The sequence below is a fragment of the Ascidia mentula genome, chromosome 2, assembly GCF_947561715.1.
Source record: "Ascidia mentula chromosome 2, kaAscMent1.1, whole genome shotgun sequence".
NCBI classification, from domain to species: domain Eukaryota; kingdom Metazoa; phylum Chordata; class Ascidiacea; order Phlebobranchia; family Ascidiidae; genus Ascidia; species Ascidia mentula.
Genome location: NC_138567.1, coordinates 1,263,822 through 1,288,215, shown reverse-complemented (window position 1 = coordinate 1,288,215; position 24,394 = coordinate 1,263,822). Strand labels below are relative to the sequence as shown.

The following is a 24,394-nucleotide window of genomic DNA, read 5'->3' as shown; positions in this document are numbered from 1 at the left end:
GACCAACTTTAATGTGCAAAAATTTAAAAACCTGTGTTGCAAATTACAACTGTGATTTTTTCTTCATGACTTTGTGGTAAAAGGGTTTGTAGATGTTAAGTAGGAGATACTTTTTAGCATGGGGCACAAACAACACTTCCTAACCTGTGCCTTCCCACTTGTTTCTAAGTTTTTTGTACATGGGCAACTGGTTTTGACGCATTTAGGGTAAACTTGCTTCGCAGGTAATTTACACACATAACCACGATATACATTCAGATATTTTGTTGTCAAAGAAAGATTTAGTAATATTATAGATCACTAAATGTAAAGCACTGCACACATAATGTTATGGAGTAAAGTTCAAAATGCTGTTAAAGTCAACTTGGATGTGCATGAAACCGACAGATTAGAGATATCTTTGTAACAATATCAGTTTTTCCATTTGATCTCCTGAAAAACAATAAAATACTTAACAGTAATAAAACTATCAAACAAAAACCTGACTGGTGTTATAAGGGCAAAAAAGCCATAATATTGGAGAGCTGCAGTGTCACTGTCAACAGTTGCACTGATGAGACCTTACAGGCTTTGACTGGTGTTGTTTGTGGATTAGTGTAATCTTGGGGTTACCATATTTTGTTGTCAATTGAAACTTGTTTAACAGCAGCATGGTATTGATTCAAACTAGGGAAGCTTACGTTAATTTACAGGCTATTATGGGTTTTGTCTTTAAATTCTGGACATTTAGACACTTTTTTGTCATTTCCCACAATCACAGATTTTAACAACGAAACTTAGGACATCTGGTTGCCTGGCAACCCTATGTTATGGCAACTCACCTGTAATCTTAACTGATTTGACAAATACTGCCTCATATGTTGGTTAGCTTGTGGGATTTTATCAAGATACAACATCAACTGCTGACGATCACGTTGATAAACAAGAGTCTGTACAAAAAATTCAACTTTATAATTTACTTCAATTCAAATCCACTGTAGGACCTATATGGGTATTAAATTGGGCAAATTCTGTTTTCAAGGCCCTCTGCAATAATGCACCTGGTGACTTTTCCACTTGTTTCCCAACAACCGTTGATGGGTCTTGTGACTTACATAGGGACCTAATATTCTTCAAGGTTAAAAAAAAAATTGCTGCTCCTGGATGAAACTGTACAGAGCAAGGACTTGTTACGCCTCCTGGAAGATCATATCACTAACAGGGGGGGTCATAACCAGCCCTGGAGGGTTGCCTAGGTACTTTTTCAGCAACTAACTTTGATGCCATTGCATGGAGAAGAGTTGGGACTTACACAAAAACGCAAATGAGTGGGCAGTTAAACGATTCAATTTTCTGCAAAATTAGGTTTCATTTTTTGTTGCTTGTTTTACCAAAATACTGAGTAACCAGGGTGGCAAATGACCCTAGGGGGGCGGCTAAACCATTTTTTCACACACTAATTTTGATCAAAATTTGTAGATATGGGATGAATCTTTCATAAAATCAAAAATGATTGGACACTTAAACGATTCATTTTTCCACAAATACAGCCTGAATTTTTTGCTCCATTTTCACCATAATTTTCAGCAGCACCCACCATCAAGTAACTACCTCATTAAAATAGCCCAAAACCCCACTAAAACTGCCCCAAACACCCTAAAATTCGCCATGACAACAGCACGCACATGTGCGCTCATTCAACCGTTAATTTAACTTAATTGCGTCACTGCTTTGCTTGCTGATGCATGACTTTGCATTGTGACACAGGTCTACACGTTGGGCATTTCCCAGCACCAAAACTAATTTTCATAGAAATACCAATATGCGTCCTTCAATAGGAGGTGAACGAACCAGAATCCCAATTGGCCTATGCCGCACCATGCATAGGACATTCAACTATCACAATCTGAATTTTCACGCTTGGTTGATCATCGGTCCCAGAGTTATGCATGTTTTTGCCACACTCCCTTGTCTGTGCAGAACAGGCATGCTTGCAGCCCTGCTGACCATGCAACTTATGGCCCAAAAATGGCATGATCAACTCCAAACATTGTTTGTTTTGAATTAAAACATGCACCCCACTTCCAATTAGCTTCAATGAGTTGACACATAAGCTAATTAGCCAGTTGGTAGTTAATTAATTAACAGTGCAATTAACAAAAATGCTAATTTTTGCAAAAAACTTTGAAAAAATTACGCCATTTAAGGGAAAGGAAATGCCATTACAAATACACAAGCCATAGCGGCCGAAAAGATGACAATATTGAAGCATAGGGTTTGTAACCATACCAGTCATTTGTGGTGCTTGCTTGCTTGCGCATGCTTGCTTTACAGCTGCAAATTACCATGGTGGCGCCCTACAATAAAGCAATTTTGGAGCAATATTAATTAATTAATATTTGTGGATGGTACATTGTTTTTGATATTTTTATATTCACATACATACACACACACACATGCATATTGGTGGCATTTTTTTAGGCACAGCTTCACTCCTTGTGAATGTTGCAATCATGGGAATATGTTACATTGTTACATGTACAAACAAAGCAACAGCATGTCCTTTCACCCAGTTTTGCACCGTGTCAAATTAACATGTGGGTTATTGCCTTAATTCCCACAGAGCGCGGTTAATGCAATTTTTACACCTCTATCTACTGGACACTGCCGATAGGGGTATATATACAGCAATGGCTAGGCCCAAAGGCATCATGTCAAACTCACCTTCAACATGGGGGGCAAAGGGGAACATTTGTTTGCGACCGGCAATCAAGCCTGGAAATTGCGGGGGCGTGGCGCTGCTGGCCAGGATGACGAACTAGCCTCTACCTCCAGCTCTGAACCTGGTACTTCTACTCCTGTCTGGCGCCGTCTTCCAGGTATGTGACTTTGTGTGTGCTGGACAACTACAGTGGCAATAGGTTATTTAACAGTACCAAGCTATTTAGCATGCATATGTAATGTGAAATCAAGTAGATTGGCACTTGTTTGTATCGAGAATATACTGGTATTAAACAGACAGGGCAGGTCTGCTGCAAATGCAAATATATGTATATGTGCGCATATAATTCTAAAAAAATGTACTTCAAACTACGGTTGGTTTCAACCATAACTATGGCTTTTTTGCTTTGTTTTTGGCAAAAAATTTGACTTTTATCATGACTCTTTTTGTAAAACTTGCAGACACATTTGCTGTGTATGTAGTTATTGATCAATTAATCATTTTTATTCAATAATCAATTTAATTTGTCTAGTTAAATTGATTTATTTCTACCGTCATTGCCTAATTATCAGCTTATAGTCATGATAACAATCATATTTGATGTGCATGAAACTCAAATTGGAGGAAACCGTATATTATATTATGAACTCACTGTGGTGCTTGATGTTTTTCAGCTGACCAGATGGGAAGACTGCATGATGTGGAGGGAGGGGGCTTGCGAGCAGTTCATGTATTGAGACCCACGGCAGATCGTGTGCGTCCAATAGAAGAGCTGCAAACAGAAAACACTTCAAGTTCAATGCCTACCGGCAACCGCATTGTTAATCTAGGCAAGTTAAACTGTTTCATGGAGGACATTTGGCATGAACACCGCTCTTTCAACAGACAAGGGGGCTATGGGACATGTGCCGGTGTGCCAGTCATTACTGATGAGCGCAGCAATGGCTGCGGTTTTGCTGCAAGGGCTACCTGTCCAAGATGTCTGTTTTCCTCAGCATTCAAGCCCCTGTACAAAGAGTGTCAACGGCCTGCTGACCTCAGGCAAAGAGGGCGCAAGACCTGTGCTGTCAATGGCCAACTGGGTCTTGCAATATGTGCCACTGGAATCAGTGTTTTAACTGCACAGGTGTTTTTAAGCTACCTTGACCTGCCTTCTCCTGCTTCCAGCACAATTGTTGAGCTGACCCGAAAGGCATCCGACTACTTTGAGCTGGTGAATGAGAGCAACATGCAAGCACTGCGCAATGATTGCGGCTGGCGAAATCAGCAATGTGGACTTCCATTGCAGCACCCGGTCAACCTGCAATCGGATTGTCGGTACAACCTTCGCCAGGGCTCAGGAAGAGCTCGTCTAGGCCAAGCAGCAAGCCAAGTTGTGGGTGTTGTAGCTGATAACAGCACTCCAAGCAAGGACATCCTGGCTGTTTCAACACTTACAAGAAAAAGCAGAAATCCGCGCTACACAAAGTCAAGGCAGCCACTCTTTGATGAACACCTACCGGTTGGCAACATGGAATGGGATCTTGGACACGAGATGGGAGGTATTCTTTCTTCTCACAACTTGCAAGTAGCAGAAGTCACCACTGACACCAACAGCAAACTTTTTGATGGTATTTCAACATCACTGCAACAAATGCAGGACCCTGTTCAAAGGCACTGCATCGTACACAGGGCAAGATCTCTGTACCGCGCTGTTCGCAAGATCAAGTTCAACCAGCTCTTTCCTGCAACTGACCAGCAACCAAGACTCAAGAACCACTACACCAAAAGGCTTGCAGAGGAAACACAAACCCGCCTCATGGCAGAATATGCTGATTGTATCAAGCAGTATGATACAGACTATGCTGATATCAGCAGAAAAATGAATGCAGTTGCCAAGGCTGTTTTAGAATGCTTCCATGGAAACCATTCAGGTTGCAAGGTCCACTCATATGTCTGCCGAAGAAAGAAACGAAAGCAAGGCTTTTTTGCTCGCCACAGAGGTTTGATGATGACTCAAGATGACCGACTGAAGTGGCAGAAAACAGTCAACAAGTTTTTCTCCACTGCAAATGTGTCCAGAATGAGAACTGGACTGGACACAAACAAGTGCGAAAGCATTAACTCAACCTTCAGTCAAGTCCTGCCCAAAGGAAGAACATTCTATTCAACCTGCAGTGGCCGGGCTCATGCCGCAGTTTTACGCAGAAACAATGGACTTGGTTCAGCCTATGCATTGGTCAGCGAATATGCCGGCTGCTCACCAGAGAAGGGATCACCTGCCGCAAGAATGTTGGCATCAGTGGATGCACAGCAGCGACGAAGAAGCTTGGTTGAAGCTACTTCTGCTTCAAGAAAATTAAGAAAGGGTAAAAGAATGCAGAGGTACAAGGTGTATGAAGAGAAGGCACTCAACATTAAAGAAACCTATGAGTCTGCATCACAGTAACACGCATGCATACATATCTATCAACCAACCTACCTACCTACCTACCTACCTACCTACCTACCTACCTACCTAACTCTCTGGCAGAACACAGTCTTCATAAATGCCATGACCCTCACAAGAATGCTCAGCCATGCACCTCAGCCTCTGCATGTTGATGTTTCTTGGCTCAAGGCTGAGGTGGTCGGGGTTTGTGCACAGTTTGTGTTGGCACAAATGGCTCACGTCCAGTCCCACAGGCAATCTTTCTATCATCGCCCCAATTTTTGCCATGTAGGCAAGGCGATGAACATAGAAAGACTGCCCGAGGAACCAAATAGAGCCATAGCCTGTCCCCGACTTTCCCCCAATCCAAATCAAGCAACTTCCCTCCTGCACTGATCTGTCAGAGAGCTTTGCTCTTGCTGCCGTTGACAGCTGTTGCTGTTGCATTATTTTTTTGCTTTGTTTTTTATATATGCTTTTTTACGCACTGCAATAAAACACAAGCTGTTTGTAATATAGAAATCAGATAACAGAACAGAGAACCAGAGAACCATAGGGGAAAAAAAGTTGTTTCAACTTTATGGCCTTTTAATGAGGGTTAGGGTTGTGGTTAGGGTTAAGGTTAGGGTTAGGGTCAGTTTTAGTAATTTATTTATGTTTGTAATGCAATAGAATTACCAGAAACATTGCAGAAATGCAGAATTAAAAAAAAAAAAATATGGTCACTAGGTGGCGTTTGGTGACTGGAGCTGCTCTAAAACCTTTATGGGTTGTTTAAAATAACCACACAAACTTAAATTTACACAAATCTTTTTTAAATTGTACTATTTTGAAAATGGCCAAATTCGCCTTAAGGACCTATATGGGTATTAAATTGGGCAAATTCTGTTTTCAAGGCCCTCTGCAATAATGCACCTGGTGACTTTTCCACTTGTTTCCCAACAACCGTTGATGGGTCTTGTGACTTACATAGGGACCTAATATTCTTCAAGGTTAAAAAAAAAATTGCTGCTCCTGGATGAAACTGTACAGAGCAAGGACTTGTTACGCCTCCTGGAAGATCATATCACTAACAGGGGGGGTCATAACCAGCCCTGGAGGGTTGCCTAGGTACTTTTTCAGCAACTAACTTTGATGCCATTGCATGGAGAAGAGTTGGGACTTACACAAAAACGCAAATGAGTGGGCAGTTAAACGATTCAATTTTCTGCAAAATTAGGTTTCATTTTTTGTTGCTTGTTTTACCAAAATACTGAGTAACCAGGGTGGCAAATGACCCTAGGGGGGCGGCTAAACCATTTTTTCACACACTAATTTTGATCAAAATTTGTAGATATGGGATGAATCTTTCATAAAATCAAAAATGATTGGACACTTAAACGATTCATTTTTCCACAAATACAGCCTGAATTTTTTGCTCCATTTTCACCATAATTTTCAGCAGCACCCACCATCAAGTAACTACCTCATTAAAATAGCCCAAAACCCCACTAAAACTGCCCCAAACACCCTAAAATTCGCCATGACAACAGCACGCACATGTGCGCTCATTCAACCGTTAATTTAACTTAATTGCGTCACTGCTTTGCTTGCTGATGCATGACTTTGCATTGTGACACAGGTCTACACGTTGGGCATTTCCCAGCACCAAAACTAATTTTCATAGAAATACCAATATGCGTCCTGTAGTGTGACAGTTGTAAAAATACAAAAAACTTAAATGATTTATAAAAATGTAATGTAATGTATTTTTAGATGAATGGTTTACAGTCCGTCACAAGCAGCTAAGGCTTAATGCAGTGACACTGAAACCTAATGACCGATATGAAAGCTGACAAAACCTTACATCAATTACAACTTTGTAGCATTTCAGTTTCATTGCCATTTCCAATCTTTTATCGGATGTTTCAATTTCAGCGCAATATTTTGCAAGAACCTTTAAACAAAACATGGAAGAATATGAGGAGGTTGAAAAATACAATGTAAAAAACACAACAGACATCATCTGGAGCGTGATTTTTACTCAGAACGTCGACCACTCGATCAAAACCAATAACAGCTTGCAGCCTTGCGCTCCGAAACAATGAACGCGGAACTGTCAACAAAGTTTCTATATCATGCCATCTGCAAAATTGTAATTAGTTTAAACAAACATTACAAAAGTGTGTGTAACAGAAATACTTTGCCTTCTCATTCTGCACAAAGCTGCAATTGTCGTAAACATAAACTGCCTTTCACTGATTTTATGTTGATTGCGAATTGAAGTGGGACTACTTAAAAGACCCTGAAAAATCAAAATAATTTCTGGGTTTTTGTGCAGAGGTTAAATATACAATAAACAACAGATAATAATAAGATAAACATCAACAAAAAACTTATCCAAGCATTTCAAAATTATTTTTACATTTACCTCTGCCTCTCCCCAATGATAATAACAACAATAAAACAAAGTGTCCACCACTGGTTTGTGGATAATTGCTTCTTTACGAGGGTGACTTTTAAACACCATGACTTGACCAGTTTTTTCAGCAGCGCTGTCAGCATCCTCCACAGCTGATTGTCGTTCCATCATCGCGATTTGTTCAAATATTGCACTGGTTTCATTCACAAGTCGAATGTCAGCATCAAAATAATATCTGAAAAAATAAGTTTGTTTGTAGCTTTCACATGATAACTGTTGGTTAAACATAAGTTTTTAAAACCCAATGGAAATTTTATACATTATTTCACTCAGTTAAAAAACAGCAGTTGGCAAAATCATCAACTAAAAATTATTACAAACTGGACCAGCCAATGGCTATAAAGTGAACATAGAGTGTTTGCACTATAGTTTTTAAACTAACCTATTTTATCACTGAAAAGCAAAATCATTTGCACTAAAATGACATACATTTTACTGCAATCTGAACAGCACTCAATAGCAACACTCATTTATCCAAACCCCTGGTAATATATTTGAAAGAACAAGTTGGTCAGACTCCATCCTTGGGTAAGAGTTTACCAATATCTGGTTTATGTTATGGGGCACATTTATTGTAACTTTCTGTTCACAAGGAACTCACTTAATACAGTCTTTCAACCCCGATACTCTAATTTCAGGAGTGGTTGTTGCGGTCGATGCAAGACATTGTTTATATTTCAACATTGCAGCTTCTTCAGTTCGACCAAGGGCACTTAATGTTTCGTGTAGTTCATCAACTTCACCAGCTTCTCGCAGATAAGCACAATAATGATCCACTGCCACTGGACGACTCATCAGTTCTTTGCTAAATATATCTACAAACATGTAACATATTTTCTTGTCAGCCACCATGTAATTGTCAATACAATATCTATACGCTCTATATATTATGTAAGTTGCCTTGTATTATATTTAAGTAAAGTTTACAGTCCTAAAAATCTGTTTTATTTTGTATGTTGATAATTATTTAGTATAAGTAAAACATTTATCGTTCCTTGGTCAGTAGATCTACAAATATGTATACACCATATATTCAAGATAGCCACCATATATAATCGTCACCACAATACGTGTAATGATGTTAAAACTAAATATATTGTTTCTGTTGTTGCCAGGCATAAGGAAGCCTTGTTGGATAACAGGCGAAACGTCAGTTAATAAAGTTATATACCTTTTCAATGTGCCAGAAGATCAGATTATTAAATTAAGTGGCCCTCAATTGTAAGCTGTTTATTATTTTAAGTAATGCTTAGTGCCCATTTTTGTATCAGATCCTGTTTCCCTTATTGGTAGATAAATATATGAAGTTGAACATTTCCAGACATAATTTATCTAAATTTTACCTCGCTTAAGTGTGTCTCGCATAAAAAGAGTTACTGCAACAATTGCATTGCCTTCATGTGGATGAATTGCACTGTCCAAGAGCTTAGTTTTTTCATCTTTCGACTTGTATAGTTTAAGTACATAGGGGTTGCCAATCTGATAACAAACAATAATGGTTTAAACTAGGTACTGCTGGGTAGGCTTTGCAGTTTTACCCACCAATAAATAACACAAAGTGTTGGACACTGAAGGAGCTGCAGCTCTATCTCGCTTTGCTTGCACAAGTTGGCGTCCAAGAGAGTTAATTTCTGTTTCAAGCTGAGCCATGTTTGTTGCGGATAGAACAGCTTTTTTGTCACAGTTGGAAATAGCTTGATGAAGAATGATGATGTTTTAAAAAAATATAAACTGTATATTTACTGGCAGTAACATTATTATGTACATACAGCTCAGTTCTCCAGATACAACACTTTGTCAAATGAAGTTTTTGAATATTTTCTGCCAGCTTATGGTTATTGAGACCCATGGATTCCTAAAATTGAAATACCTTCTCCAAGTCCAATATCATATAAAAATGTAGGTGCAATCTGATTGGAAAAATAACAGTATCTTTACAATTCTGCAATCCATGCAAAAAAAATTAGCTAATTCAATAAAATATACAAAATGCCAGTTTGTCTGTGCAATCAAAGCTTGCTTAAAAAAAACTAGTACAAAATAGCAAACTTTTCAATCTTGGGTATCATTACATCAAAACCTCTCTCTTAGACAAAGTTTGAAACAATTGCATTTTACCTTTTATTGACAAGGGTTGCTGTTGAACCAACAAATTAAATTTTTTCGATGCTGTCTTCATTTTCATTATCATCAGCGAAGTTGAATTGTTTTGATGAGGTTCGACTACAGTATTCGCCTGAGTCAGCTTGTTGGGGAACTGTTGGCTAGAATAAAACACAAAATTTTATGTACACCCAATAATGTCCTGTGTGTTAGTCCTATAGTACTACTGTATATTAATATTAGGAAGTTCTTAAACTTTTATTTTCATTTTCTGTGTTAATGCAAACTACACTATAACAAATTAGCATTTGTTTGTGCAACGAATCCACTTATCCATGTTTTAAACTTAATTACCTGCCAACAAACTGAAACCATGATCAAAAAAACTTTAGTTTACTTCATACTATTTTAAACAAATAATGAAATTAATTTAACACAGAAAGTAACAGGGAATTTATCTGTAATGTTTGTACGCCTAAATCTCCGATGTGCCAATACCGTTCGAAACCCGGGTAGTAAACGGTTGTTTGTAAACAATTTGCTGAGTTGATGCCTCTGCTTTAAAGTATGTATATTCCTCTACACAACCTCAAACTCTAAACACCAGTGAAAGACACAAGACTTCAAAGCTTGTTGCACATTCATATGCGTATCAGGTATTATAAATAACTATCTATAAATTCTCCAGAACCCTGCAATTATACAAACCCAACCTGACGTGTCTGTGATTATGTTGTGCTGCTGTAACATCGGATGATCCTTGATCTATTGTGTAGTAAGTTTTTTGGCATTAGTGATTAAATGGTAAACTTATACTTCAACAAATGCATGTTTCCAATATTACCTGCTTAAAGTTCGGAAACCACTTGACCTTGAATGGAATCAGTGGATGAATGAGTTAGGGTGATATTACCAAGTGCTTGGGATCGGTTCCCTGTATCAGAGTTTGGATTGGATTCTTTGACTAAAATACAAAAATATTAAACTTTCAGGGTTCAGGTTTTCCAGCAGGTCACTCTGCATATGATTAGTGAATGCTGGAATTGTTGTTGAAATAACAACATCACTAGTTTGGTTTGAAACAGGTTAAAACATTGACAGTGTTCGTGCAGTGCAGTATCTGGCCCATATCCTTACTACAGAGCAGCTGTAAAAATAATACAATAGGTTACCACCATTTATTACCTACAGTGGTACTAAACTAATCTGAGGATGGCTTTGCACAAACTGTATCTTTTAATAGCAATTAAGCTTACAGAATCATTAACTACATAAGGTGAATGCAACCTTTTGAAACTTTTCTGATCAGCATATACCACAAACTTATACAAAAACCATGTTGTAATCCTAACCTTCCAAAACTTGCGGTTCCTGACGATTGAGATGACCTTCAGAATCTAACCCAGAAATTGATGGATGGTGAATGACGTCATCAGGACGTGGTTCGTTGTCAAAGGATGGCTGAATTTTGTGATGTCATAATGTGTCGATGTACGAATATCGGTTGGAACTGTGTCTAAAAAAATTGACATTGAAACAAGTATATAACATACGATTAAACAATGAAATGTAGGATTGTATACTCATCAGATAGCAAGTTGAACAAATATTTTCTTGTAACTAGTTGACCAACTTTTCAACAACATCAATTTCAAACAACTGATCATGTTTTTTTAGTTGATGACAAACAGTAGTGCAGCAAGTTCACACATATTTCTATGTTACATAGAATGCTATGAGGATCAGGGTTTTCCAACCTAATTTGCACTACAGACCAGTGTAATGCAGTTAGTATTTTCATAGGCTGATCTTCATGGTGTAGCAAATGAACAATGATTGTAAAGTGTACGTAATTCATACATCTGGCTGGATAAGTGCACAACTGGTATTCCTAGCTGGGTGAATGTAAAGCATGTCGCACCCCCAAATTATTGCAAATAAATTTTCCCCTCCAGGAACCGGTTACAAATGCCTTACAGACCAGTACTGAGCCTGGGATTAACGATAATGAGCCGCAGATAACTGGCTTTAATACGCCCTTTCACCGTGGTTTTCCATCGTATGAAAAAAAAATTGTTCCGTAAAACTAATTTTAAATTTCAAGATTGTGCTTCTGTGCTTGATCAACCTAAAAATGTTATTTGGTATAACTGATTGGTTTGTTACGTCACTTTCAAAACTACAATGCTCATTATCAAAAAGAGTGAAGCATGTGGAGGGTATTTCCCAATTTGAAACTTCTTTTGATAGAAATCAAACATGTCACATAAAGGATAATAGTATAAAAATATGTTTGTTAACCACAGGAAGTTTTAGTATTCTATGGTTACACACACCAAACACTCTGAAGCTGAACAATCAAAGAATTTAGAAATGATCACAATATTTTTCCAGAATTTATTAAAATGTTTTGACATCTGTCTTAAAGTGAAACACACATTTATTGACAATTATATTTAGTGTAGTGCAACACTACAAGCTGCAAACAACACATAAAAAACTATAAACTGTGCGTATTGACTGAGGCCATTCATTTATATGCGGAAGAAAAATTCCTACAGTAGGAAGAGTTTGGAGATTCAGAATGTGAATTAAGATAAGTTACTTCATCAAGGTGACGATGGTAGAAACCCTGACCTTGGAAGCAGAGATTGGAAAAAGTATTTTTAGAAAAAAATCCATCCGAAATATAATTAAATTTAATCAGCCCACGTTTGCAACTCTCATTTGCATATAAGTTTGCCGCTTGGTGTCGCACTAGAGTCGAATAATGAACTCACTTAGTGATTTCGTTTGTAGAGTTTGTGTTTCTACTGGGAAATATAATTCCCATCACACATAACTTTATGGATGCAAGTTAATACTAGTTTATTTAGGATGTGAAGATTGACATATTTCTTGAAGCCCTCTGACTTAAATAAAATGCCTCAGTTAAACAAAAAAAACGGCAAAATCAAACGTCTCTGAAAGTTTGTTCCTGGGATTGGTTGGTGGAGCTCTATCTCTTGTATCAGGAGGAATCGCCATTTATTCAACTTGTGGATCGAGATCGGACGAATATTCTGATGATTATAGATACGGTGGACCACCGTGCAAAGCGGCTGATATTAACGAAGCTTACGTGTAATTTGTAAGGACTCGGTATATCAAGAAAGCCATGATATTTTATTTGCATATTCGTATTTTGATTCAAACAAACGCTTTTTATTCGTAGCATCACTGCACTAATCACTGGGGAACATTTGCCAAATCCTTGTCATATTTTTATTACGGCCGATTGGCCACGTCATATGTGGCTGCTCGCAACACAGAACTTCCCAGTTCGACTAGCTGCGATCCAACGACAGACTGTGATTCTCCGTGAGGACCTTCACATGGGCGTTTGACTCGATAACCTTTATGGTTTTATCGTTGCCTATGTCATTTTGTGTTTGACGTTTATCGTTTGTGTGCGTAGTAAGTTTGCGTGCAAAATAAAAATGATTTGATTTGATTTTAGTTTGCTAGCAGAAATTAAAAATTGGCCTAGAAATTAAAGAACACATCCGCAGCACGACATTTTCAAAACAATTAGGTTCCATCTAACTTTATGCAAAACTGCTGAAGAACTGACGTCATTACGTACGAAACCAAGTCTAGGTATTGAATAGTTTTGATATCTCAAAAACCACGGAGACATCAAGATGGTTACAGGGCTATGATCGTGAGTCAGTCAATATTGCTGCAGTGCTTGCAGGTGTTTGCGAATACTCTAATGTTAAAACCATGCGTGAGGCGAATATTCTGCGTGCATTAGCCGGCGGCAATCTCACTTCCCAGCAAAAAGCAAAACTGAATTCTAGACTCGTGAGTTTTTGCATTGCATTGGAAGTTAATGGTTCTCGAAGCTGCATAGGTAAGTGCCGTAAACATGTTTTAGGCAGACAATAGTTTAAAAAACCGACTCATTCACTTTATTGAGATAAATTTAGGTATGTTTTAGGATAATAAAGGTATATAGTTTATAAATAATTTGTTCTTCTGGCACAATTAAACGTACACTTTCATTAACCGAAGTTTTACCTGGTATTCAGCTATGGGCTTTCTTTACACTAGCAGCAACAACAACTTAATATTAAATAAAGTATATTTTATGAGATTTTAATTCTTTCTCAAAAGGTTTAGGGCAGTAAGGCTCTTCACGATTAACAATAAGATATATAAAGGCACAATATTTAATGGCTCAAGTGGAAATGTTAATATTTCTCGTCAGTGATGTTATGATGAATATGTTCAACTTTAATCGCGCAACCAAACTTTGTTTAAATTCTAATAATTTTTAGGAAAATATTTTTACCATAAGCACGGAAAGGGTAAAGATTTAGTTAAAATCTGTCAGATTTGTTTTTTAAAATAAATATATTTCACTTTAAAAATCATCGTCAGTGTCGGAAAAAATAGTTTACTCAATATTTATAGTGTTGTGTTTTTTTTGCAACACCCGTAGGCTACTTACCAGCAACGACGGTGACTTAATGCGCCACTATTACAATGCTGACTAGGCCAACATACAGTTTACCAAGTGCGGATCATTCACAGACAATGCTTTTCTTTACTGAAAAATCCTCAGGGCTTAACGCAAGCTGGCACTTAATTAAACTTAAACCACATGGCGGTGACACCCAAAATTCAAACCTTGAGATTTACCAATTATTTCTGTCGAACGTATAAACAGTAATAAAATGATAAGCAATGTGGAGCCAATAATATGAATTTGTGTATAAGCTGCAGACAGATGGCCACTGTTTCGACCTAAAAGGTCTCATCAGTGCAGCTGGTGTGACTATTAGACGAACTTTGCTGACCAAACGGCCAAGCAAAGACTTCCACTTTGTGGTGACTATACAGTCACCGTCATCCGTTGGGCACCAAACTAGGTGCAACCTTACGGAGCAAACAAGGTGGAAACACTACGGCCAAGCAAGCTTAACCAATAGTACCAGCTGCACTGATGAGACCTTTTAGGTCGAAACAGTGGCCATCTGTCTGCAGCTTATACACAAAGTAATAAAATGGTGCCGCAAATGCTGTTTTTGGAGTATCTAATATATTTTGCCGAAACTATTTGCTTTAAATCTGATTTATATCTGGGTCTCTCAAAAAACGGCAAATGGTAATGCGAGTTGTAGTGCAGTATATTGCCTGGATGGGTTTAATGGTTGGGTTCGCTCTTTCCTGTGCTGCAGTGTTTACTTCATATTGGGCAAAAGGAAATCCGGAATACGCCGTCAGGGACGACATAGCAAGTCCCTTGACCGCATGACTGGAGTTGTTGATTTTCTTACAGAGTGAGAGTTAGCACGTTTGACGTAAAAACTGTTCTATTTGTATATGTTTGTGAAGGGTTTAAAAGAACAATGTTTGGGTAAGGTTTTGTGTTACTTAGCTGCAATCAATTGATTACTTACATTTTTCCACAGTATGAAGGATTGTGGATTAAGTGCCAGATTCTTTCCACAGGCAACTGGGATTGTGTCGATTACAACATGTTCCTTGAGCTTCCCCTCCATCTAAAGGGAGGTCAGAACACAAATCGCGTACCAGGCGCTTTATGTTGAGGACAAATTGGTTAAACCGATTAAAGTTTTAAGAGTTCTGGACATTTTACCTAAACTAAGTCACAACGAGATGCTAACATTAGAAAAACTATAAAAACGAATTGATTTTAACTAAAGATTTTTATGTTAAACTAAAGATTTTTAGCACGGGTCGTTATAAAACTTTCGTATCTTTTTTTTTGTTAATTTCACGAAGAACGCAAGTGAAAAAGCTTTTTTTATTTCAGCTCGTCGTCTTGGGATTGTTTCTCTGATTTTCTCCAATCTTTCGTTCATAATCATAATTTCCGGATTGCAGTTCTGCCTAAATAAGCATTTGTTAAAGGTGAACTTTCAAAACACATTCACAAAGTAGCAAACTTATTACAACCAACTAATTCCAGAAAATAGCTTTGATTTCTGCTGGAATATGTGGAGTCATATCTGGAATTGCGATGTTGGTGGCAGCTTCTTGGTATGCCAGCAAAGTCGACGCCAGTAACTCTGCAGCAAATGCTGAACCGTTTAGGAACCTGGTCAGGTGAAGTCTCTTCCTTGATTTGATGTTTTTACCGCGCTCTTTGGACATGTATTTTCAAAACCATTCTAGCGCGACCTCATGCGGCATACAAATATTAACATTATTTACAGAAGGTTGCGCGCGAGGGTTTTGATTTGCACCATCTGAAAGCATCTTGTGTGTTGTTACGAATACCTTTGCCATTAAAAGATAGGTCACTGCCCTCAATCAAACCATTTACTTGCACTGAAGTCTCCTAAACGTAAATGGTCAGTTTTTGATTGATACGAGAACATATCAAATAAGGAGTGATCTTTCCCGTTGACATCAGTTTTTTGAAACAAAGATCTCTTTATTCCTAATAAAAAAGTTCTGGAAATGTGAAAATATTTCTATGCCTGTGCACAAAACATTGACGTCATATGATTTCATTGATGCAAAATTACGTCATAGAAATCAGGTTATATTAATATATTAAATCCCAGATATTTAATAGACAATAGCGGGTCCTGGCGTGGACTTAAGGTGTCTCGACATCTTTAAGGAGAAGAACAAAACTTTTTTTGAAATTTCTCCTGTTTTTAGAGAAATCATAGGATTTTAGTATTTTTAGTTTTACTCTAGTGTTGAGAGATTAGAAAGGTCGATATTTTTTGAATACATGGCGTCTGAACTCTCTGTCATTGGTTCGCAGCTGGATTTACGGTGAAAGTTTATTCCTGGGTTGGGTTGGTGGAGCTCTATCTCTTGTATCAGGAGGAATCGCCATTTGTTCAACTTGTGGATCTAGATCGGATGAATATTCTGATGATTATGGATACGGTGGACCACCGAGCAAAGCTGCTGCTATTAACGAGGCTCATGTGTAAATAAATAATACTCGGTATATGAAGAGAGCCGTGAAATTATGTTTCATGCTTTGATGCAGACAAACGCTTTTGAGTTCGTGGCATTACTGTACTGATATTGTGAACAATAAGGACATGGTTTAGGTTAACAAAGTCCATTCATATGTTATTTATTTATTCGCGTTTTGTTCAATTCGCGCCGTTATACTTGATGTCAAATTCTGCTTATTATGTGAAAGGAAAGTTTGAATTTTAAAGACTACACGCCCTTCAAAACTCTATCCAGTTATAAATGTCGCCTTGCGTCGTCTTTACCAATGCTCCCATTGCATGTTACAGATTTTTGGAGAGTTAATTTTTGCCTTTGCCATCTATCACATATCTCGTAAATGAACTACCCGTATTAAACCTGTTTGTAAAATAATTTAGCATATTTAGATTATTTCATCAAAGCTTAAATTTCAAGAGACAATGGCAAAGTTTAAAGGTGTGCGTAATTTATTCTTTTATCTGGGGAAGTTACGTCATATTAACATAAGATTGAAAGCAACTTTGAGAACAAATGACATCCGACAACGATCAGACATTGTGAAAGTTTCACCCCGCCCCCAAATCTGGCCCTCCAGGTGTTGAAATAAGTTATTATCGCTCAAGAGAAATGTTCGTACTGCAGTCCCATTGTATAAGTTAAATGCTCGTTTGTGTTTGCTTTGCAGTTTTAACATCGTATCAACTGTATAGCGCAAACACTCCATGTTTACTTTATATAGGCACATCCCATGGTGCACCCCCATTGGTCCACCTGATAATATTTTCTTTTCTAAAAAAGCATTTTCTGGTTCGTGAGCTGAATAGTGTTTCTACCATCACAACAAACAAATTGACGGAGAAATTATCGCACACAAATCATGGTTAGATTTCATGATGAACGCCGGTATTTACTCGCCCAAAACTGTTTTGTCTCCAAAATGACTGCCAAGAAATCGTTTACTGTTCTGTCAAAACCGAAAGTTAATTTAGGTGTTTTTACTATCTAGAGCCGACAAAGACAGTCAAGTCATTGGCGAACGATTTTAACGACCTGGAAACCAAGACCCGGTGCGCTCACTTTGAAAATCCTCTGTTTTACGATGTTTGACAATTGCTTTGTCGACGAGGATTCGTCAATATATGAGGGCAGAAAACCTACCTGCAAATTCGGTTTATTGCTCTACAGTTCAATGGAATTTTCAGCCAAACTTAAGATAGACACATTTTTTCAAGACGAAAGCATCCACTTTGGAGATTGGAAAGTAGTAATTGCACCCTGGGATGTCTTCAGAAGAACAGGTGTGTTAATAATCCTCTTTTAATCCACCAATGCTCAACGAATTTAAGTTAACTTGTTTGCTGTAGTACCGTTCAATCAACGCTGGGGACATTCGATGTGATCCAATCAAGTTTATTGCTGGAACTGGTGGATTTGGAGATGTCTTGATTGGGTATCACATTCGTTTGGAACGATTTGTTGCAGTAAAAGTCATTAAAGCTGGCGGACCTCAAGACGAGGAGATGTTTAAACAAATGTAAGTGCGGCCTATTTTACCCTGAGCTTGCAATTTAAAAACAACATTCACGCAGATTCTGGGAGGAATTGGAAAATCTGCACAAACTAGGAGATCATGACAACATAGTTCGTGTCTACGGTTGGACCAAATGGCCCTTTGCCATCGGGATCGTCATGGAGTTTTGCGAATGTGGAAACTTGCTTCAGTTATTACTGAATCATTCCATTTTATTGGGATTTCCCTTACGTGTCCAGCTTTTACACGATGCTGCAAAAGGTCTCAAAGCTTGCCACGGTTTACCTCTGAAGAGTCTGGTTCACGGAGACGTCAAACCAGAGAATGGCTTGCTGACTAAATGGCTGCGCCTCAAACTATGCGACTTTGGAAGTGCTGAACTCGCAACAACCACAGGCTCGATGACTGTGGATTCTTCGGCAAGAAGCAAGAAGGAAAGACCTCAATACACTACGATGTACACGGCACCTGAAAAACTTAGAGACCTCACCATGAAACCCACTAAAGAACTTGATGCTTACGCTTTCGGTGTAATGGTGTTTACCGTTGTCGTGCGTGCATTCCCATATCCGACTGGCAACCGTAAAGCTTTACTGGATTCCATCAAGGAAGGAACAAGACCAGATTGTTCCATAATAAAGCAATATATAAGGCCTCATCTCAATTACAGCGACAGAGTAATCGTTGAAAACCTCGAGCAACTGATGAAGCGGTGGTGATGTCACCCGAACTCATTCATCCTCTGATTCCACTCAAGGTCAAGTTTTATCTGAGCAGAAAGCAGGTAATATTGGAAACTTGTATAGTTTTAAGTTTACCATTAGATAGAGCATCTGATGGGACAGCACTGCAACCAAACTCGAGGGTCAAACAGTTAGTGAAGCTGTGGTCAGATACAACATGTCATAGTTTTGTATTGTTATGTTGAGGCTGTACAAAATGAATGTTTTGTTAATGCCTGCTATGCAGGTAATGCCTATCCTCTGTCATAGATAGGCAGTACATAACAAAACAATCGGTGATGCAGTAAGGTCAAATTTTGGGTTGAATGAGCGTGGACGTGCATGCTGTTTGCCTCTTTAATCAGCTGGTTATTTGGTGCTGGGTGTTGTCAAAATGTTGAAATAGCATCAAAATGTTTGAGGGGATGTAATCACAGAAGTAAACTTTAATTTGCCATTTTATGTTTTTGCACTCAGCCAGGTCCAAATTACATGCAGGATAGTTGCTTAAAGCATCCCCAGGGAGCATTTTGTCACCTCATGAGGCTGCAAAAATGTAGGCTGGTTTTGTGGAAAATAAATCAGAAAAACCTCCCATCTGCAATTCAGTGTTGGCCCCAACCCTTCTCTATGCAATAACGTCATAGCATCATAGTAAAGTTGCTTTGGCCCCCTTAGCCAGTCTGCAGGGTATAGCAGCTGCATGTGTGTAAGGTTTTTTTCACTTTTTTTTGTTTGCACTCCAATTTTTTCCCTGCACATGGAAATTTTTTGGGATGCTAATGTCTAAAACTAAAAAAATTAACTGAAGTACCAAAGGTGTTTTATCGTTTATGTTGCATGTAGGCTTGGGGGTCGTGCCCATGCAGAAAGATTTAGTTGGGTTGGGATCCCGAACGATAATGCCATTAAGCTTTCAACACCACCTTCCAGTTAAATATTGTTGTTTGATAAAGACTCGAAGTAAAAATTTTTACTTTAAACGACTTATATTGGCACCAACGTCTTCCAACCACTTTTTCCACCAGCAAGTACGGCAAAAAAAATTGGCAACTACATGTGAATAGGAAAATCATTCAATCTTCTAAAAAATAAAACTAGTAAGATCGATGTGAATGTTGCAAGATTAGCGTGACCGATATGTTAGGCTTAATTAATTTATTATAGTAATTCAATTTATAGACTTGCAGATAACAATAGCGTTGGTCTGTTCATAGTACTGTATACCGGTAACTTAACATTCATTCACGCCGCCCGTGTCGAACAGTGGCGTCGCGTGTCGAACAGTGGCGTCGCGTGTCGAACACTTAGAATGGTGAAAAAGGTATAAATCGACACCCTGCTCCAATCTATTATGGTTCAGTGCAAGGTCCATCTCTCCTTGACACAACAGCACCAAAATTGGTTGCTGAATAATTACCTAAACAACCCCCCAGGGCTGTTTATGGCCCCCTGTTGGTCACAAGATTTTCCAGGAGGCAAATCATTGCTATGTACTGTCCCATCCAAGTGCAATAATTTTTTTTTACTTTTAAGAATATTAGGTCCCTATATGGGTAAGAAGACCCAGCAATGATTCTGGTAACCTGCACTGGAACAGTCATAAGTTGCATAATTGCTGAGGGCCTTGAAAACAGGATTTCTTTGATTTAATTGCCATATAAGTCCTTAAAACTGTCACCCTAATCACCATGTGCTTTTTGTTTGCGATAGGTTGTAAACATGCTTCTATAGTATTGTTTTGGGGATTTGTTGCACAATGCATCAACATATTTTCAAAATTGTTACAAAGTAACAAACATATGGCGTCAGTATTTAGAGGTTGCTACAGACCCCTGACAACACTCTATTAACCCCCAGGGGCCTGTGGACCCCTAGCTAAGGATCATTAGTATTGTTACAGCAGCAATGTAGTAAAGATATAGGCCAGATACTGTAAAGTGTAAAATCTTTCAATCTTTCAACTATTTTGATTACAGACTCCAATCCAAACTCTGATGCAGGGAACCGATCCCAAGCACTTGATGTTACTCCTAGTCAAACAACTTCTGTATCCACCCAAGGTCAAGTGGTATCTGAGCGTGAAGCAGGTAATATTGAAAAAATATATCTGGACAATTATATTTATGACAAGTTTTAATCATTTTTGATGTCACCTGATAGATTTTATTTTTTTGTAGAACAAATTCAAAGTACGGAGGATCGTCCAACTACTTCTCATGACGAAACATACAGTCGTCCACCAAGTGGAGAAACAGAAAATGCAACACAGGAAACAATGCAACAAACAGGTAACTTAATGTGTGTTGCATTATTTACTAAGCTAAACTTTTACATTCAGAAAGTTTATTGCTGACTTTGGTATTGTTCATAAATAACGCATGTGTTCATGATTCGGAAAATAACTTTAAATGTTCTTTAAAACCTTTGCAAAACAGTGGGAATAGTTTGTTGTAAAGCAAGGTTTTATTCAACATCAAAAATAATTGAACAAACAATCCTGGTCACTAATTTGTAGGTGAACAACATAGGGTCATGGACCAGAGGGATGTTAGTTGACAAAAAAAATCGCCAGTTGACAAAAGTTTGAACGCGGGTTACTCGGCCGCCTTACGAGGTAGCGACTTACTTTTTTTCACACAAAAATAGATCACAGGCTGAACTTTAAAAAAAATTACACTCATATTCAAATATGAATATGATATGTTTGCTATGTCATAAACATTGTAAACATCGATTCCCGCTGAAATCCTTAAGGGCAGATATTTGGCGTCCATACTATCTAAAAATATTAAACCTGTTCGCGAGAAAAAACGTGCACCTCAATTTTGAAGAATATTAACCATACCCCCCATATTTTCCAACGTTTTGCGCTCCCCGTGAAAGGTAACAGAAAAAACTCCCAGTTAACAAAACTTTGGCCGCGTGAAACTCGCGATTCGCAACACAAACATCAGCATTATCCACGTTTTCTTCACCTACTTCACCCTCGTCGCTTACACAGGGGGAATTTATGTCGACAAGACTACGCTCAACATTGGATTGATGTTCAAAGATTTCGTCAGTTATTACTTCACCATTAATATTGTTTTCGGTTTTACCATCAACATTACAGTCGCCAAACAAATCGCGACAACATTTTATTTGTCCTTTATGTTTTGTCCAGAAGTATTTTAGTTTTCGAATTTTGTTATCCCGTTTTTTTAGACATGTCTTCGGCGAAAAAATGCTTTATCAAAACATGCCATGAAGAGGGTGTGCGAGGATCAAATGAAGTGTACGTGGATAATGCTGACACAAACATGTCTACTGTTAGGTTACCTCGAGCTTGTCCTTTTGCGCACTTCGAAAGTGGGGCAGGGTTTGTCCTTCAAAACTCTCGTACTCTCTCGATGGCGACACGACCTTTGGGTGCTTTCCCTCCTCGATCTCTCGCTAGACTTCTTGGATGTGGAATCGGTGTTCTTGCGCACTTCATCAACGGCGATGGCGAGCCGGTCTTCTTGGCGCTGGGACTCTTCTTCCTCTTCGTGCACTTCTTCAATGGGGAGCTGGTCTTCTCGATGTCCTTGGTGGTTGGGTTGGTCTGGAACTCCTCGCTGTTCGAGTATCCCCACCCCCTCCTCCTCCTCTTGTTTCAACCATCCATCCGGACTCCGATGCTTCCGTTACTTTCCGTTGTGGTGTTGTGCGCAGTTTGGTGGACGACCGCAGGTCTTGTTGGTTGGAATCCAGTACTCCTCCTCCTCCCCATATTTGAGCGCCCTTTCCTGAACAACATCAAGAAATGTTGGTTTGATTTCACCGGTTCCGTCCGTTCAATGGATTTCTAGTTAAAAATATTGTTGTAAATTGAATAGTTTTGTTGGTAAAAACATTTGTACTCGCCGATAGTTGGCTCGGCTTCATCTTTGTTCCCGCATTTAATTCGGGGAAATCCTGGATAGCCTTTATAACCACCACCTTCCGAGATTGGACAATCCTTTTCGCGTGTGTCAGCAGAAGCGGTAAAAAGTTCCTGTATTGCATGCCAGATGGTACCACCAGGCATGCTTAAAGCTGCAAAATCAAAAGAAAAAGAATTAGATGGTTTTACCTCATAAGGCAAAACGTATTTCCGAGCATTGCTGTCGGAAATATACAGCAACCGCTTCCGGCTGCTTTTGACGGGAACCCGCCACATCGTCTGCTTCCCAGATACTCCAACCCCATACTTCTCCACTCTTGTACGCTGCAAAATAAAGTAAACGAAATTAAATTTACATATATTAACAATAAACAATGATCGAAAAAGAGTTCTTGCCTTTGGCTGGGTACAAACATTCAACTAGTTCTGAACAATCGGCTTCTCCATTGCTTATTTCGTAACAATGTATGTCGTAGCGTAGCTTCGTCAATTTATGCCGATCAGAAGACACGCCGCCCGATCTTGAGCCTCGCACACCCCGATCTCTCTGCCCGCCGCGCGGCCTTGAGCCTGCTGATTCCGATCACTCGGCTCGCCGACTTATCAGATTCCCCCCGCCTAATAGGGTCCAGCGTAAAAATAATGTTGCGAAAACAACTGATAAGCAACATTCCTTTGTGGCAAACAACTCCAAAACGTAAAATCCCATTAAAACTTCATTAAATCCGAAAAAATATTTGAACGAATTTTGAAAATATGGGGGGTATGGTTAATATTCTTCAAATTTGAGAAGGTGCGCGTTTTTTTCTCACGAAAATGTTTAATATTTTTAGATAGTATGGACGCCAAAGAATATCTGCCCTTAAAGATTTCAGCGGGAATCGATGTTTACTTATGGTTATGACATAGCAAACATTTCATAATCATATTCAAATATGAATTTTTTATTTTTATTTTGTTGCAAAGTTCAGTCTGTGTTTTTTGTTGTAAAGTTCAGCCTCTGTTATTTTGTTGCAAAGTTCAGCCTGTGATCTATTTTTGTGTGGAAAAAGGAGGTCGCTACCTCGTACGGCGGCCGAGTAACCCGCGTTCAAAGTTTTGTCGTCTGGCGATTTTTTTTTTGTCAACTAACATCCCTCTGGTGGTTATAGTGATTAATTTTTTGTACTTAAAGGCAATGAGAACTGGGTGGTAATTAAGTCATTCTGATTCACTTGGTGAAAAATTCCAATTTTATAACCACTGTTTTAAAAAGGCACCAGTTACAACCAAAGAGACGCTAGTTGACAAAACTTTAAACGCACATAACTCTGCCGTTACTCGTAAAGGTATTTGTGTAAGCTTTGCAAAAGTAGAAGAATTGTTTTCCCCGCGTACACTGTGCTAAAGTTACAAGTAAATTATTGATTTTTTTTGTACGGTCATAATAATTATTCGGTCGTTAAAACATATAGCCCCCACAAAATCGCGCACAAGTTATGTATCGCTGTATGAGATTTTTTAGGGCTTTCCAACGGTGGTAGAGTTGCCTTTTCTGTCAACCTATGAAAAACAAGTTATAGCTGATTTATATCGAAATCCCAC

General features: G+C 38.6%; 3 protein-coding genes across 10 annotated transcripts in view; 2 read left to right on the top strand and 1 right to left on the bottom strand.

The window, feature by feature from the left end:
- LOC145889842 (uncharacterized) overlaps positions 1-24,394 on the top strand; it is a 137,927-nt gene that overhangs the window by 24,322 nt on the left and 89,211 nt on the right. The gene's annotated exons all lie outside the window — the stretch shown is intronic.
- On the bottom strand, positions 98-11,438 carry LOC145889852 (spermatogenesis-defective protein 39 homolog). 3 transcript variants are annotated; one of them, XR_014399536.1, is made up of 17 exons: positions 11,028-11,438; positions 10,520-10,639; positions 10,389-10,440; positions 9,691-9,836; positions 9,342-9,482; positions 9,115-9,266; positions 8,916-9,051; positions 8,174-8,387; positions 7,522-7,747; positions 7,298-7,395; positions 7,112-7,235; positions 6,958-7,047; positions 3,354-3,473; positions 2,704-2,885; positions 2,269-2,336; positions 822-929; positions 417-432 (listed from the first exon to the last, which is right to left on the bottom strand). XR_014399536.1 is itself a non-coding variant. In XM_082980901.1 (14 exons), the coding sequence occupies exons 6-14, from the start codon at positions 9,220-9,222 to the stop codon at positions 412-414; spliced, it is 1,125 nt and encodes a 374-aa protein (XP_082837027.1). In that variant the 5' UTR covers positions 9,223-9,266; positions 9,342-9,482; positions 9,691-9,836; positions 10,389-10,440; positions 10,520-10,822; positions 11,028-11,438; the 3' UTR covers positions 98-411. The 3 variants fall into 3 exon arrangements, 1 of the variants encoding a protein (XP_082837027.1); XR_014399537.1 differs by lacking the exons at positions 417-432; positions 2,269-2,336 and having other exon boundaries at positions 821-929; XM_082980901.1 differs by lacking the exons at positions 2,269-2,336; positions 2,704-2,885; positions 3,354-3,473 and having other exon boundaries at positions 98-432; positions 10,520-10,822.
- LOC145889856 (claudin-7-like) lies at positions 13,532-16,939 on the top strand. Its single transcript, XM_082980903.1, has 5 exons — positions 13,532-13,570; positions 15,135-15,234; positions 15,500-15,597; positions 15,656-15,792; positions 16,466-16,939. The coding sequence occupies exons 2-5, from the start codon at positions 15,201-15,203 to the stop codon at positions 16,638-16,640; spliced, it is 444 nt and encodes a 147-aa protein (XP_082837029.1). The 5' UTR covers positions 13,532-13,570; positions 15,135-15,200; the 3' UTR covers positions 16,641-16,939.